General features: G+C 34.4%; 1 protein-coding gene across 2 annotated transcripts in view; it reads right to left on the reverse strand.

Annotated features, from left to right (window-relative positions):
- LOC136026287 (C-1-tetrahydrofolate synthase, cytoplasmic-like) overlaps positions 1–17,322 on the reverse strand; it is a 98,043-nt gene that overhangs the window by 17,585 nt on the left and 63,136 nt on the right. For both annotated transcript variants that reach the window (XM_065702688.1, XM_065702687.1), the window contains exons 9-13: positions 14,906–15,120; positions 13,516–13,633; positions 8,697–8,914; positions 4,844–5,054; positions 2,594–2,742 (exon numbers count right to left, since the gene is read on the reverse strand). In XM_065702688.1, the coding sequence (XP_065558760.1) occupies positions 2,594–2,742; positions 4,844–5,054; positions 8,697–8,914; positions 13,516–13,633; positions 14,906–15,120 (911 nt within the window). The remainder of the gene's footprint in view (positions 1–2,593; positions 2,743–4,843; positions 5,055–8,696; positions 8,915–13,515; positions 13,634–14,905; positions 15,121–17,322) is intronic.

Here is a 17,322-nt window from a genome sequence, read left to right on the forward strand (position 1 = left end):
TAATATGATACTTTTTAGACTGAGAAATGCTGTAGAGAAAGTTTTAATAGAAGAACAGTGCGTAATCCGAAAAGGTACAGGATGTGTCAACCAAATTTTCATTTTTATGTTAATACTTAAGAAAAGCCTGAGTCGTCAAACACCTTTGGTCCTCAGCTTTATAGATTATGAGCAAGCGTTCAATTCCATTGATAGAAGAGCTTTAGCGAAGGTATTATCCTTGTAAGGTATACCAGACAAATTCATTAAAGTGATAAGTGCTACACGAGGATAACACTGCTGCGGTTAAAGTAGGAAATGAGGTTAGCAGCTGATTTTGTATTAAATTAGGAGTTAAGCAGGGTTGAGTTCTATCCCCCTTTATATGGATCATTTTGATAGACTTTGTCTTAAGGAGCATAGGAAAGGCAATGGGAGACCACGGAATCAAATGGGGAGGAAAAAGTATCCTGGACTAAGATTATGCTGATGATTCAAGCATCCTTGATAAAAGTGCGGGCAAAATGAATGAACTTTTAAGAGGTTTTGTGAGTTTATGGTGCTAGAATAGGTTTGAAAAATTAATATTAAGAAGAGTAAGTCACTAAAGCTAGGAATAAGTAAAGATGAAAAAGTGACGTTGGTTAACGAAAAGGTTGATCAGGAGGGCATCTTCCTTGGTAGTATTATTAGTAAAAACGGTGGGAGCAGTGAAGATGTCAAAAATAGAATAGCCAAAGCTCGGGGTGTTTTTTCACAGTAAAAAAAAAAGTTTGGAATAATAGGAAGATAAGTCTGCAAACCAAGACTAGAATATTGGAAGCTACAGTGATGACATAGGTCAAATATGGCTCTATAGCATGGGCGCTCCGAAAAGCGGATGAGGCTTTACTAGATGTTTTCCAGAGAAATTGCCTCCGGATTTTTCTGGGTACCCGGCTGACTGACCGTATTTCAAAAAGTAGGTTGGGCGAAAAACGTGGTTTAGTCCCGCTTTCTAGGGCTATAATGAAAGAAAGGTTGAGATGGCTAGGGCACATTCTGCGGATGAAGGATGACAGATTGCCGAAGATTGTCCTTTTCGGCTAACCGTCTAGGGCTAAACAGAAAGCAGGTCGTCCTCGTCTGGGGTGGGAGGATGTTATAAAGAAAGATTTGAAGGAAATAGGAACTTCCTGGGAGGGTGTAAAGAGGGAGGCTTTGAAGAGATTGTAATGGAGGAGGAGCGTGAGTAGCTGAGTTGGTCTCAGGCGGTTTGGTACCGCGGTGAGTTTTTAGTAGTAGTAGTAGTAGCAGCAGTAATAGTTTGGTTTAAATTACGTTACACGATTAAGTAGACTGTTCCCTAAGGTAGGTAATACCTTCTGAGCCACCGACCGGTTCTGAAAAGGTGGCTCAGGAATGAGTAGGATAAATATAATTTCTGGTGCTGGTGATTAAAAATAAGTAATTTCACATAGGGTGTTTAGTTTTCACAAAAGTTCAGATCTAAATTGGTTTGTGTGCTTTTTAGAATTCAGACCTCAATTTGAAAACAAAATCTTCCTCCCCCCCCCCGAAATAAACTGATGCATACTTTCCTGGATACCCACGTTTTAAATAGACTTCTTTTATCCCCTGGTAAGCGTATTTCTATCCGGACTGTTTTGTATCAGTCTGTAATACTGAGCTGGATATCGTTAAAAAAGGGATTGGTGGCACAAGGGGTTAAAAAAGGGGTTAAAAAAGGGATCGATGGAATTGTTTTGAAGGCTGATTGCTTCAAATTGATTGCTGTAATCATTAAGGCTGATTCCGAATTAAGGGCCCACCAGCATACATTCGTGAAATACAGATAAGAGAAGGTACCGCATATCGCATCATTTTTCAAATCTTGTTAATAAAACTAAAACGTCAATGAAATTATATTATGAAAAAACTGATTTAGAAACAAGGATGAAAAAAAAATGAAAATCTGATAAATAGAAGCCTTGCTACATATTATAAAGTAAGGATTTCATTACTTTTAGTCTCTTTAGTTATGTATATAGCCTAGGGCTACATATAGGGCCATTGGGGGGGGGGGGGGTGAATAATCAGATTAAAGAATTAAGAATAATGAATATTATATTTGGAAAGAGGGCGAATTTCAGAATCAAAACACTAATGCATTATGTTAACAGCATTTGCTTCTGAAGAGCTGTAACTCTATGGTGGCACCCTAAAATGGCTAAAGATTGTATAATCTATGAGAAAATGAGCCCTCCTCCAGGCATTTACAATCTTTCGTTCGATATGATGAGGCCAAATAATGCACGAGAGACATGTCGCTCTTTACTAAGTCAACGCTATTGTATATACTATGATGATTAGCATTCAATTCCTAGACCTAAATTGCTTTTGTGCTAAAAGCTGGATTGCTTGAAAAGGATTACACAAAACGGACTTTGTTTATCTTTAAAATGTACAGAGCATTTTCTTTTCAAAGATTTATTCACTTGAAATAAATTCCTTTAAACACCGCATATGAATCTAGTTTATCCCTTCAGAGATCATTTACAATCTTAATATGAATTGAAATTCGATTAGGATTATGAATTAAAATTACTAACAGAAAGGAACTAAAAATAAATACCTTTGTATAAACCTCAGGAAGAGGAGTGCCAGCAACGACAGGTGGCCCACCGCCATGTGTCTTAAGAGCTCTGATCGAAGCGACGAGGACAGCTGCATCAGGAGCTAGTTTAGAGTAGCGACATTTGATATTACAGAATTTCTCCATTCCTACACAACCAAAAAATTAAAAAAATTAAAGATTTTCTTTATAGAATAAAACTCGATCCAGGGGTTGCTGAATTAGAGCAGAGACATTCAACGTAGTATATGGGTTATTGTTTGAAATTTCGGAGGTGCTCCTAGCCTCCCACTCCAAAATCTAGAAGTACCAAGGACAGTGAAATATGGTTGAGTGTGAATTTACATAGCCATATTATCTTATAAAACTAGGAAAAACTGCTAAAACAGACCCCTTGTGCAGTTAACAAGTTTTAGCAGTGATGGGTGCCAAATCAAAAAAGAAGACGAAACGTGTGCAAAAAATCACAAAAATAAGCTAAAACTAGGAAATATCAGCTAAGCCAAAATAGGACGAAGCAGCTTAAGGAGATGTAGCTTCCCTTTCAAGATATAGCTGCGTCAAGGAATCAAAAGATTGTTAAATATCTGTTTTTTTTTGTTTTTTTTGTTTCACAGACAGAAAGCACTGTTGAATAGAAAGAAATTGTTTTGCTTATTTATTCTCATGGTTCAGCTTAGCAGCCCTGACGAAAAAGTGCTACTGAAGTACAAACTTCATAATTTAAAATAATCATGGTTAGATCCCATTCCAATAATCATAACTCTTTGAATGAAGCATGCTAGTGAACTTTCACAAAAAAAATCTAGTGAATAACCCGGAAGTTAATTATTTTGTGAATGACCCGGAGGTTAATTATTTTGTTTTGTATAAATATTTTAGTTTTATTATTAATACTTTAATATTTCTACTGATGACGTTCGCTGCATATGTGATCGAAATATCTAAACTGAAAAAGGATAATCTTCATTTCCCTAAAGATTAAATTAAGGAATCCCAACACAATATGAAACTTTTAGCCACAAAATTCACTTTTTGAGTTATCAGATTGTCTCCTCCACCTCAAGGTTGTCTGTTTCCATCCCTTCAAAAGGCTGCACCTATATGCACTTATTTTGCAGAAATGGGTGTTGCAAAGGGTCACGTTTTTATTTTAAATTGTTTCACTTTTAGGTTCATTTATCGTAGTAAGTTGCTAGCCGACCAGAGACAATGCAAATTTTGACGTATTTTGGTGTTACGAATCAATGCAACATTCCCCCCCTCTGTCATAGGTTTTGTCTTCATCGATGTCTCCTAGATAACTTCGAAGACCACACTGCCTTTCCATGACGAAAGTAAAACAGTTCAAAATAGGGATGATACCTTTTTATTGACAGTGAATAGATAGAAAATTATTTAACTGGATATTTCGAACACATATACAGTGTTCATCATCAGCAGTAAAACTGGTGATGATGAACACTGTATATGTGTTCGAAATATCCAGTTAAATAATTTTATATCTATTCACTGTCAATAAAAAGGTATCATCCCAATTTTGAACTGTTTTACTTTCGATGTCTCCTTTTCTCTGTCTAAATGCCCTGTAAGTCCAGGCCAATCTGATTAATCAAAATTCGTTGCCTATTTCCAGGTGTCAAACATGGATAAAATCAAACTTCAAATGTTTTTTTCATTATTGAGTTCTATCTGGCTGCATTTCCATCTCAAAACTTTATAAATGTCAAATCTATCAGAGACGAAACTAATTGTAGGCCCATTTTTCGGATGTGATGAGCCAAATTGAGCTTAAGGTTTCTGAATGCAGTCCACCTGGCTTACGCACTTAAGAACGCACTGAAGCCGATTGGAGACACGAATTGATTGCCCCGTTTGTTTTTATAATATGCCTGTCTTTTTAACAATAGATGTGTTTGTATCAACTAAAATGCCAATGCAAGCTCCAAAACCGGCCTCAGCTATAACAAAACCTTCATCACCAAGGAGCTTTAGGGCCTACTTATAAGCCAGAACTGCAAGCCAACTGAATATATAAAAAAATACGCCCCGTTCTTGACAATAAACCTATTATTTAAACAATAAATCTTTCTAATAATCAAATTAACAACATCATCTCCAAATCCCACTTCAGTTGTAATAAATCATTTATCACCAACCAACTTAAGGGCGAGCGTATCAGCCAAATTTGATGAAGCTGCTTAGAGACACAGGATTCCAAAAATAAATTTTACTTAACGATCAAATTACCAATATCAGCTCCAAAGCCGGCTTCAGTTATAACAAAACCTTCCTCGCCAACCAACTTTAAGGCCAATTTGTCAGCCAAAATTGATGAATTTCCATGAGCAATATTGGCGAAAGGGCCAGTATGAACCAAGACAGGGGTTCCCTCTAATGTTTGCATAAGATTGGGATTGACAGCATCTTTCAACAGGACCATGAGCGCTCCTGTTACTCCCTGTAACATAAGGATACTATGAATAAGTATTAAAGTTTGTATGATTTTCTAGCATTTAGGCTTGGGAAGACTGGCTTTTGTTTTCTGATTAAGTTTTAAACCTCAGACCTAGAGAAAGCTACCTCCCTTCCTCTTCCCACTAGATTTCGAGTATTTTTTTTGTATTTTCATGGAAAATAATCTTGATTTGTTATTTTCATTCGAAACAAAGAAAAAAACTCATTACCCACCTAGATCTTGAAAATATATTTGTCCCCCCCCCCATAAAAGAAATATTTTCGTAATGGGCTCGATTAACGCTGAATACGTAACAAACCATCTTAGAGAAGCTGACGAGTCAATTGACTCTAAAACAATATTTTTCATTTAAAATTATTTCGATTTTTCATAAAATTAAGACGATTAATAAGCATGTGTGATAGATGGCTCTACAAATGCACGCAAAGTTAACATGTATTCGAAAATAAATAAAACAATGAAAAAAATGGTTAGACTGTTCCGGGTCCTTAAATGCAATGTTTTAATTGTTTGTGCTTAATGAGGATCCTGATTTCACCCCCTAATGTTATTTCCAAAGGCAGTGTAAAAACTGCACTGTATTATCTTTTTGAAATTATATCTGTATTCATTTTCCTAAAAAAAAATATATGTTTTGTTATTGCCTTCGCGCCATGCCCTCTCAATTTTAGCCTTTAATGTTCTGATGTTTCATTCTCTCTGTTTTGATTTATCCTATCATAAACCACTGAACCACTTGAAAAAGGCCGTACTATCATTAAATCCCCCTTTTAGGTTTAGGATGGTAAAGCTAGCTGTGACTGAAATATAACTAGTAGCCAACTTCCGCGAGTCACTTTAGAAATGTCAGATGCTATTGCTCTAAATAACGAAAAAACAATGGTTTACATAACAAAACTGTTTTTTAATAGTAAAAATATCAATTTTACATCAAATATGGGTATCTAGGCTCTGGAAAAGTGACTGGTCTTTCGATCATCTTCTCAAACCCAATTTTTAAACATGAGACTCCACTAGAAGAACCAGAAAAAGAGAAAAAAAGTCCAAAATCTGAATACAGTCTCAATCAGTAGCATACATTAGAGGAGGATATGCTCCCCACCTAATCTCCCACTAGATTTCTAAAAATACCTTTTATTGGGATATTTATACTGTAAAATGTCGTTTTTTTAGTATCTTTATTTGAAAAATTGAAATAAAACACAAATTTACCCAAATATTAAAAAATAAATTTTCCCTCTCCCCCTGCCGTTTCAGTTCGTGAATTGATGCTATTCGTCTCAATTCAACATTCCCGTCTTTGTGTGATGGTCACCAGCTCACAGTCCCTCAAGAACTAAGCACTGTTTGCGCAAAAGTGGTTGAGCGTTTTCTAGCACTAAACGTGGCTTGTTGGTTACATGCAGTACATCAAGTTTTCTTTTTGACGCTAATCTCTCGTGCTCGTTGTTAGATTATTTATTTCCCTAAACAGCTTGTTATTAGCAATTCTCAAAATTTGGTATCTGACCGACTTAAAATCCGCTTGGAATCAATTTCGCGAAACATTGGCGGCTAAAACTGGCAAAACGCTCTTCGTTCTTTAAGGGAAACGAAGTTGGATCTATGAAAAAGAGAGGTATGAGGGAGATTGCCTATTTTATAAGTAATTCTTAAGCATTTATTTTGATTGCCTCTATTCTGTCCGATAATGCTTCGGAAATAATAGTTTGCCACACTGGGTAGGTGTATCTAAGGATTAGGCATATAAATGAGAGGAAAATATTCAAACACTGTGATTTGGAACACTTGAACTTTTTACGGATTTGAGGAAGGAAAATAGGCTATTTGTGAAATGTATGATATCATTAATATGGTGCCGTCATTTCAGTTAACTTGTGATTACGACATCCAAATAATTTTACAGCTCACTGAATTTTCATGGGGATAGGGGAAGTGAAAGAAAGGGGAGTTTCAAGGTATTTAATGATTAAAATTCCTGATTTTGAAGGACTGACTGTCTTATCTTTAATAACAACTTCTTTGAGGGTAGAGGTGGTAACCTTCTCGTGGTGCCCTTAAGCAGAGCAGTAAGCACAATTAGTGGCCTTTTATTGCTAAGTTCGGTCACCGTCCTTCCACTGGCCGTCCTTTCAAGTGTCTTGACCAGTAATAGCAAGTAAGTGATGGATACCAAAATTACACCCGAAAGGTGGTAATTTATCCGGATACACGGTGCACCGACCAGTGCGTAAGAAAAGATCCTTGGAGGAGCAATATAAAAGTGGGATAAAGAAGTTATCTTGCTAGCACCAATTCTGAGGATCAAATGTCGCGTGCTACTGATGGATGGCAAGATGCGTCCCAAAGAGGGTCTGAAGCTAGCAGATCAGGTTCTTGTGATGGAGGGGTGTGGGGGCAATATTGGAAGCCTAGACATTTCCAAAGAAAGCTTATCCACAAGGGAAAAAAGAGACTGGAAAGTCCTATCACAAAATGTGACACTAGAGGGATGTGGTGCTACAAGGATTTTTGTTAGGGGGGGGAGTGCAGTTGGCTTTTGTGGCCTGAGCCTCAGATCAATTTTATAGTCCGATAAAAAAATAATAATAACATCTAATAATAATAATAGCAATAGTAATAATAAAAATAGTAACATAGAATCCGACATCTGAAAGTGTTAAGTATGACTGGACTGGATGTAATAAGAAAGATAAAGCAAAAACCTATTTATTAAGAAAATATTAAATAAAGTAAAACTAAAGTTGATCGATAGGGAAAAACCACTTTTAGACATACGATATCTTTTGGTTATAACACCCAGTAAAGGGTTCTGAGTCGACATGAAGTCCAGGTCTTGATGACGCAAGTAATTGCGACAGGAAAAGGCAGAAGCAAGGGCAGCTATGTTATCTTTATATTAGACATCTTTAGGGTTTTAAGGGACTTATGAGAATTGTCGCGTACTATTTGTCCTTATTTGTGTCTCTCAGACTGTTTACCACGCTTACGGTACTAACCTCTTATCTTGTGTTTCTATATCTTCTTTGTGCAGTAGAACTGGATCTTTTTTTCTTTTTTGCAGAAAGTTTGCCACCAGAAAAAACCATCAGGAAGTTAAAAGGTTTTAGCTGTTCGATTTCAACACCGCTTGAGGTAGCTTTGGACATCTTTTTTGATTGGGGTATCATTCCCGTCATGAAGACAGTAGTTTGAGACACTTGCCATTTGATGCAGAGGGACATAATTCCCAAACATGACAAATCATTTCGAGTAAATACTAGTTTAAAGGATAATATCAAAAATTAGCTTTGATTTTCCTCTATTTTTAAAATTCGTTTTTACCGTACCCTTAAATTTACCATTCAACAGCCACAGTTCGAATCTACACCCAAGACTATACCCATATAGTAACCAAAAATTTTAAACGCGTTTTGATAAGAACTGTCAAGTGAGGAAAAATCGCAATTTGAAGCCTGATTCAGCAGTGGTAAATCTGATTTAGGTTAACCTTAGTGGTAAATGTTTTGCAATGTTAAATCTATGAGAATCTCTAAAACGTATTAGTAAAGGAAACCAAACCGCCAAAAATAGTCATAAATATAGCACAGATAAATTATTGGAAAGACAAAATCAAAGGTTTACCAGATCATCTGCGGTTACAGGAAGACCTGACTTATTGCTGGCAACCACAATTCTACCCAGTCTTTGCTGCATATCTTCTAGGGATGTAGTTAGCGCTAGAATTGCCATGATTTCGCTAGCAACTGCTATGTCAAATTGAGCTTGTCGTGTTTGATTCTTTTCTGTAGGTGACTGACCAACTGTTATTTTTCGCAGAAAACGATCATTTACGTCAAGCACTAAAAGAACAAATTTACTTAGTTCTACTTCCTAATCTTTCTCCACCCCCCAAGCGACTCAGTTTGCAGAGTCAGACCACTGACCCCCATCCCAAGTCAAAAATTGGGTCTTGGCAACACCACAATTGGAACCTGCATCCCGAATAACATAGGACTCCATTTCCAGTGTGCTCTCTACTCGGATTGGCTTGATTCTCTTCCCCTGTTTACTTTTATGAGTAAAACAAATCAAACAAAACATAAAAGAAGATCCATGGAACCTGAATAAAAAGAGTTGTGGCAAGGAAGTAGCCAAGGACTCTGTCCCACCAAAATACGCTCATGCTTTAGACTTGTGAAGTAGACTCTCCAGGCAATTGGCTAGCAGGAGGAATACTTTGTAGGCATTTTGAAACGGTCCATATTGCTGAACAGAGGAAATCAATTTGCTCAAGATAGAATTCGGTTTTTCGGTCCTCACTTTACGCGGGTGTAAGCTCACGCTTTTGGTATTCGAAAGGGCTCTTGCTTTGCTCGTGTCGTTATTACTGACCACTTTTTTTAAATCCTGCCGCCTAAAATTGGACCCATGTACTAAAATAAAGCAAAGAGATGAAAGCATTAGAACCATGGCGCCCTTCAAAACCAAGTTTTCTGAACTGATTTTTTGGGTAACAACTATCGAGGTTTGAATACAGAATAATCCGTCCTAACCGTTTCAAGATTATTTCTAAAGAAGATATTAGCCACAGAGCTTAGATTCAAAAGTATAATTTTAATACTCGGAACTTTTTCGCATTGACTTTTGAAAATTTTTGTCTCAATTGCTGGTAGTTCGAAAACACATTTATAAAATAATTACAATCAATAATAAAACAATAAAATAATACAACAATAAAAAATCTTTGGTCTACAAAACAATTTTGGATTACAAAAAATCACAGCTGCATTTTTGAATGTAGCGTAAGTATTCTCAGAGCCACGTCTATCTTATGCACATTGTAAACTGATCGTTGCCCAAACCACTGCCATTGCAAAAAGGCTCGGGTTTAAGTTATGCCAGAGTAATATAGCACTCCGATATTTTACAATAATTGACTTTGGCAAAGAGATATTAGTCTCCTATAAATTTGTCCTAAACGGCTTGCTGCAATTCAATGGGTTTATTATTGTGACGCATTTTTGTAAGCCAATCACATCACTACTTATATCTAGAGAGACAAATACCCCTACTTTTTCAAAATCTGATTCGTTTTAAAACCATCACATGTTGCATCCAATGAGTTTATATTGCATGATGGACCAACATTATACAAAACCTGATTGGTTCTTTTATATGAAACTTTAAGCCACAAAAAAGAAAAAAAAATTTCTGAGTCACAACATTTTTTAAAAGTCAGATCTCTGTGTCTCTCTTGCCACATATCTTAATTATATAGCCATATCGAATAATTATATATTCGGAATTTAAATCAAAATTAAATGTATATAATTTTACACAAAATTGAAAAAACCCATACAAATTTAATATGAATTAAAGAATTAAATACACAATTAAGAATAATTCAATTAAACTTATAAAAAACTAAATTTAATAATTTCGTAAAAAAGGTTATAAAACAAATAAATACAACTATACAAATTTAATTATAAATAAGATTAAACCAAGTTTGTTACATACAAAACAAACCAAATTTAATTAAGTTATATTTATTTGTTACCAAATAAACTTTGACTTGCTTCATCGATGCATTTGAGAGAAAAATGAAAATTGATTTTTTGTGAAGTTTCTAATATAGCTATTTTAGATAATTTTGAAAAACTTTGGCTGAACTTTTGCTGTACTAGATACTAAAAAAAAACATAAGAAATTATTATACAATAGCTAAATGTGGGAAAAATTTGATTACATTTTGAAACGAGCATACGAAATTACTTCAGAAAAATTTAACTCAGTAATCTTTTTTAAACATAGCACCCAAATTCTTCACAAAAAAGCAGGGATAAAAATCGTTCTGCACACAAATACTGTAAAACAGTGGATGATGCTTATTTAAATTCCAAATTCAGCTTGAAAAGCCTTCTTAGGATCATATATTTTAGTTCTTGATTTTAAATTAAAGTTAAAGTTAAAAAAGATCAAAGTTGAAACAAATTCCACAAGAATTATTGCTTCGCAGATTACTCAAGATATGTCTGCAAAACTAGCTAAAATCAACTGACTTGTGATATTTTCCAATATTTGTAGAATTCTATAAACTAGCACTTTACTAAAAATACAAAATCAATCCTAAAAAAATAAGACGTCCTTCTAGGAGCGGTAAATTCCAAAGGCAATCTAATTAAATACTAATCTATAAGACTCTCAACATTCTTTCACCAGCCATGATATCGGTAATATTCAGTATGCAATTATAATTCTCTAAAAAAAACTCAATCAAGCTCAGTTTTTCAGTGAGCACTGGTTTTAAGAATTCTACGAATATTGGAAAATAATACGGGTCAATATATTTGAGCTAGTTTTGTAGATACATCTTGCGTAATCTGTGAACCAATAGTTTTTGTCCCTTTTGAATTTCCACTTCACTATTTACTTTCGGAAAAAAAAGAACTTCCTTTCCAACAATTAATTTTTGATCCTTTTACAAATGAACTTTGTCTAACTTGGGCAATTGAACTAAACAAGCATGAGTTGACTCATGAGTTAACTCATGCAAAAGAGTATTAAACATAACTTTTGATTCCTACCTCCCTTAAAATTTTCGACTATATATATATATATATATATATATATATATATATATATATATATATATATATATATATATATATATATATATATATATATATATATATATATATATATATATATATATATATATATATATATATATATATATATATATATATATATATAGCAATTTTATCTAATGGTTCGTGGTAACGAACTGTAAGTATGAAGCGATGCGGCTCAGTAGTAACCGAAATTGTCAGAAACAGAATCTCGATAATAATAAATGCATCAAAAGAATCAAATTTTGATGCTTATTGAAAATATATAAAATTCACGAAAAGGTTTTAAGCTCCTATATACATAAACTTTGAATTTTGAATCGTTAGCCCAAAGCAAGATCAAGGATGCGTGCTTATTCGTTCTTGTTAATTCCCAGAGGTGATCGCATCGAACCAGTGATCCTAGAAAATCGGGAGAGGACTCATTTGATCGGAAATCAAAAGTTCTAGTGCCCTTCTTAAGTGACCAAAAATATTGGAGGCAGCTAGCCACCCTCCCATCCCTTTTCTTACTCAAAATTGTCCGATAAAAATTTTGAGATAGCTTTTTCTTCAGCATGGTCGAAAGATCTAATAACTGTGTCTTTGAGGATAGCTTGACCCCCACTGCCCCCGGGGAAAGGGCTGCAAGTTTTGAACTTTGTCCATTGCTTACATATAGTATTGGCTATTAGGATGTATAAAGATGTTTTTGAGGGGGGGGGATTTTCTTGCGAGGTAGATCTTCTGGTGGATTTTCGTGGCGGAAGAGAATTTTCCGTGGTGGGGGAGCTGAATGTCCCGACATTAATTATAAAACTATCAGAAATTCAAAAAAAAAACTAGTTTTTTTGACTGAAAGTAAGGAGCAACATTACAACCTAGAACGAACAGAAATAACTACATATATAAAGGGGTTGCTCCCTCCTCAGTACCTCGCTCTTTATGGTAAATTGTTTTTGAATAAAAATAAAGATTACTATTCTAATTAAATGGTCCTTGTGTATCCTGAGTCATTTTTAAATAATTTTAAATAATAAAATAGTTTGTTTAATAATTTCATTTTTACAAATAAAATTATTTTTAAATAATTTAAAAAAAGTCAAACTTTAGCGTAAGGAGCAAGGTTTTGAAGGGGGGCAACCCCCCTCATATACGTAATAGTTTCTTTTCGTTTTAAGCTTTAATGTTGCTCCTTACTTTCAGTTGAAAAAACTTGTTTTTTTTTATAATGTTTTATGAAGTTGCTTTGAGAAGTTGCAGATAGAACCTGCAGTTTTAATGAAAATGAAAATAAATATATTTGTTTTAATTGGGCGAGTTTTATTTGAATTCCATTTCTATTTTTCCCTAAGGAAGCTGAGAGGAGGAGTATGCAAGAAAGGGGGATTGTAAACCTCAAGTTGACAGTTTTTTCTACAAAGGTTATCATAATGATATCCTCGATAGACTTTCCACCCTTTCCACTCCAGAAATGGCATCAAAACTTTACGGTTATTGAGAAGAGTTTATACAAAGCACGTATGTAAGAACAGTAGTTTTAAAATGAGTGACTAAAACTACATGTTGGCCTATGAGTTTATAAAATGTTTATCCCATCCACGAACAATTATTAGACTTATAAACTGCTCAATAACGTTGACCAATTTAGGTGCCATAACCCTATCAAAGAGCCACCCATTATGGACCCTTAGTAAAGAACGATGAGGCTTCTGTGTAATTTTTTTCATCGATATATTAACTTTACAAGACGCCAGGGTCGTAACCCCGGATGACCAAGGGTATTAACTTTCTAGGCCGTAATAATATTATTACGGCCTACAAGCAACGATTAAGGATGTTAAACCTACCCCTTTGAAAAGTGATTGTCTCGGGATCGATATCCAGACGAACAAAAGCTCGAATTTCTTCATCAGTCAAATCACCAGGTTCGGTTTTGTCAATACGAAGTCTCTGGAGCCGACGAAGCTGAAAGAAATGATGGTTAGCTTGAACAAAAAACTACAAAATTAAAGACGAATGACACAATTGTTAAAAAGTATATTTATTTCATTTATTCATTGAAAATTTAAGTTCATTTATTCAATAAAGTTCAAAAATTAATAAAACATATCTTCAGAGCTACCAAATAGGCTATGCTACTTTGTTGTGTTTATCCCCTTAATCGAGAACTGACATTTCAATAGATCCTGCTTTTATATAAAATTTAAATAGAATCCTGTTTGAACAAATTATCACTAGTCTATATTTTTTCAATGGCAAACGGTTGTAATAACGTATTAACTACTAAAATATTTGGGTATATAATGAAGGTAGAAAACTAGGCGGTACAATCGTTTGGTTTGGCTTTTTGTGGTAACGGGAAAAGTTCTCGCTTGTTTGTTTTCATGATTCAAGCATGGAAACAAAGGAGAGAACCTATGCGACGAAACATTCTCAATAGTTACATAACAACCAAAGTAAAAACCGAAGAAAATTCTAGTTTTCAAGTATAAATAGACCGAAGATGGCACCAAGAAACAAAAAGTATTTTTATTTTGAATTCCTTAGAGCTTTAATAAAAATGCTGAGTGAAGCCAATGGACAACCAGTCACCATTATCTCAGGTCTAAAGCTACACTGAGTTATGTCACCGCTAGTATTTTATGTAATTGACCAAACTCTCAGAACAGTGTTTCTTAATTTTGTCTTTTTGTTTTTTTCTTTTTCTTTTTTACTGATTTCAAATATTTTTTCTGAAGCCTATATCAACTACATTTTTTGTCTGATAGCTTTTCAATGTTATAGGTGACCATTTAGTTATAACCAAAAAGAAATATTACGGTAATAACATTCTCTACAAGATCTTTCGATGATAGAAAAAATGTATCTAAACTTCAGATTGAGAACAAAAAGTAGCCATGGCCAACCATTTTAAACACTGAAAAATTTATAATATTTCAAAAGTCCAATACCTCAATTTTGCAAAATAAAAAAATAAATTTAAAAAGTTCCTTCACAAAACTGTGGACGACTTAAAATTTCGACTTCATTTTTGGTATCAGGAGGAGCAAAGAGGGGATAACCTCATATCGACCTAAAGGAGGTATTCTGGGGCACAATCGAGGGACACTTTTGTATTTGTTTTTGCTCTAATGCTATTTCTGTTAATATACCTGACTCAATTATAACATCCTACATCCCTGCATCATCAATTCCTACAAATTTGATTTTATAAATTTTACCTACAAAAACTTTTACCTGGATATTTGAGAAGGACCTTCTCCCTTTAGTTTCTCGAACAAGGCGTCCAAACAGAGCTTTATCTGACTGAGTGTTTTCGTGGAACATACGAGCATCGATTTGTGCTGCCAGAAGGTTGTTCGCAATAGAGATGGCGTGAATATCACCAGTTAAATGCAAGTTAAATTCTTCCATCGGGATAACTTGCGAGTATCCACCGCCAGCAGCACCACCTATAACAAAATACATACACAATTTCATGAAATGAAGCAAAAAACTATAATGAAATAAAAAAAAAAAACTGATGGTTGGATTAAAGGATTGATCCTTGCCTGGGGATACTAGCCGAAGGTTCCATCCTAGATACCGTGGGCCGACGAAGGGTCAAGAAGCGTCATTAATCCAATAACTTACTGACTTAAATTAATTGAAACAAATTCAATAAAAAGAAGTTCTTTTAATTAAAATCAAAGACCATATGAAACTTAAGATCAGCAGAAAAAAACTATAATAACTCAAATTGACCAGAAATTACTATTAAAGAATAAAAATGAAACCCTAAACGAACAGAAATTAAATAAACGATCATACCAAACAAACATACAGCAGGTATTAATATAAATGAACAAATAAACCTTAAAACAACTAAAACTTAAATAAAATATGACAATTAAACTTAAAATGAACGAAAAAAAATAGTTTGGCATTTATCCCCATCCTTAACTGTAAAAGAATACAGCGTACTACGTCATTGGAACTTTACTTAAAATTATATGTCTCTTGAACAGTCTAGAAAAGAACACATACAATTAAAGGGAATATTTGACATCTAATGATATTAATTTCTGAAAGCTCAAGATTTGATTTCACTGTAATTTTTTTTTTGTTTCCAATGTCGTAATAAGTACAAAAGAAAACACTTGTAATACAATTTATTTTTATCAAAGCGTCAATTAAGCAGTAGGCTGTAGACTTTTACAGTTAGGGATACGGGCAGTAGCCCAACTCATGTTTGTAGTGAAACTCTATGTTTATTGAACAATATTGAAAAGAACTAACAATATTAAACTGAATATTTGATATATAATGATGTTAATGACTGAAAGCTTATCAGTTCAAGAATTTATTTAATGAAAATTTTCATTTTATTTTCAATGTTGTAATAAGTACAAAATAAAATATTTGAAACATGATTCGTTTTCAGTAAAGCGCCAATGAGACAGTAGCCTTTATACTTTAACAGTTAGGGAAGGGGGCAGTAGCCGAACTCTTGTTTGTAGTAATTTTGTTCCTTTAAGCTTGATTTGTATATTCAATTGAAGTTTTACTCGTTTTGAGATTTATTTATTCATTTATATTAGTACCTGTTGCATGTTTGTTTGCGAAGTGCCATATGGTACCCAAAAAGTCAACTTTGGGTTGTTTTTCAGTTTTCTCAACAAAAATACCAGGAAAGGGCCTTTTCCAATAAAAATGATCAGAAAAAGGTACTTTCAAAATTTTAATAGTGACAAGAATCTAGGGGGCACTGCCGCAGTCCTCCCCTGCATTGCTACCAATTGAATTAGCACCTACGCAATATCTAACAGAGATGTTCAAAGTCTCTTTTCAAAACTGGTGACCATTTAAGCGTACTTTTTGTAGATTTGTAGTTCAAAAGAGCATTTAAAGCCGAATCGAGTGGGAATAAAACTTTGAGGTCTAGGTTACCTAGTTGTCCATACCGTCGTAAAGTGCATATAACACAGTCATTTTGTCTAAACCGCCTACACCGTCGTAAAATGTATATAACGCCGCCAAAAACTGCCATATGGCAAGAAAAGAACAATGCTTCATGCCATATCTAGATTAACTCAGTTTAAAATTAAGTTGAAATTTAATGCTTATGTATGCATAATTTACTTTTTGGGAAAGCTGGGAAAAAGCAAAAAGTTATCATCACAATCTGAATGGTTGAAAACCCCAATACTGTTGTTTACATTCCCCACCCCCTTGCATCCCCCTTTTTAAAAAAGGGGGAGGAAACACCTCCAAAAAGTCACATGGCGTAAATAAATATCAGCCCATCATCTTAAGCACATCAGAGTACCATACTAAAGAGGTTTCAAAATCTGATATATAACAATGTGAAATTTTGTTGTTGTTTTTTTTTTAGAAGAGAAATCAAGCTTTTTTGTGTTGTTTTTTCCCATGGGTGATCGTACCGAGCCAATGGTCCTAGAAGATCAAGAAGGCTCATTAAACGGAAATCCAGAGTTCTAGTACCCTTTTTCGGTGACCGAAAGTAATTAGGTTAGAGCAAAGAGGTTTAAAAAAACTGGACTTTTGGTATCTATTACATTTAATTACCTAAATATGACATGATACCACTGTCCTGATCCACCAGCTGTGTTCTGCAAAAGTGGTCTATTCTGCCATTTTGTGGAGCAAGACTA

Source organism: Artemia franciscana, chromosome 4, assembly GCF_032884065.1.
Source record: "Artemia franciscana chromosome 4, ASM3288406v1, whole genome shotgun sequence".
Lineage (NCBI taxonomy): Eukaryota > Metazoa > Arthropoda > Branchiopoda > Anostraca > Artemiidae > Artemia > Artemia franciscana.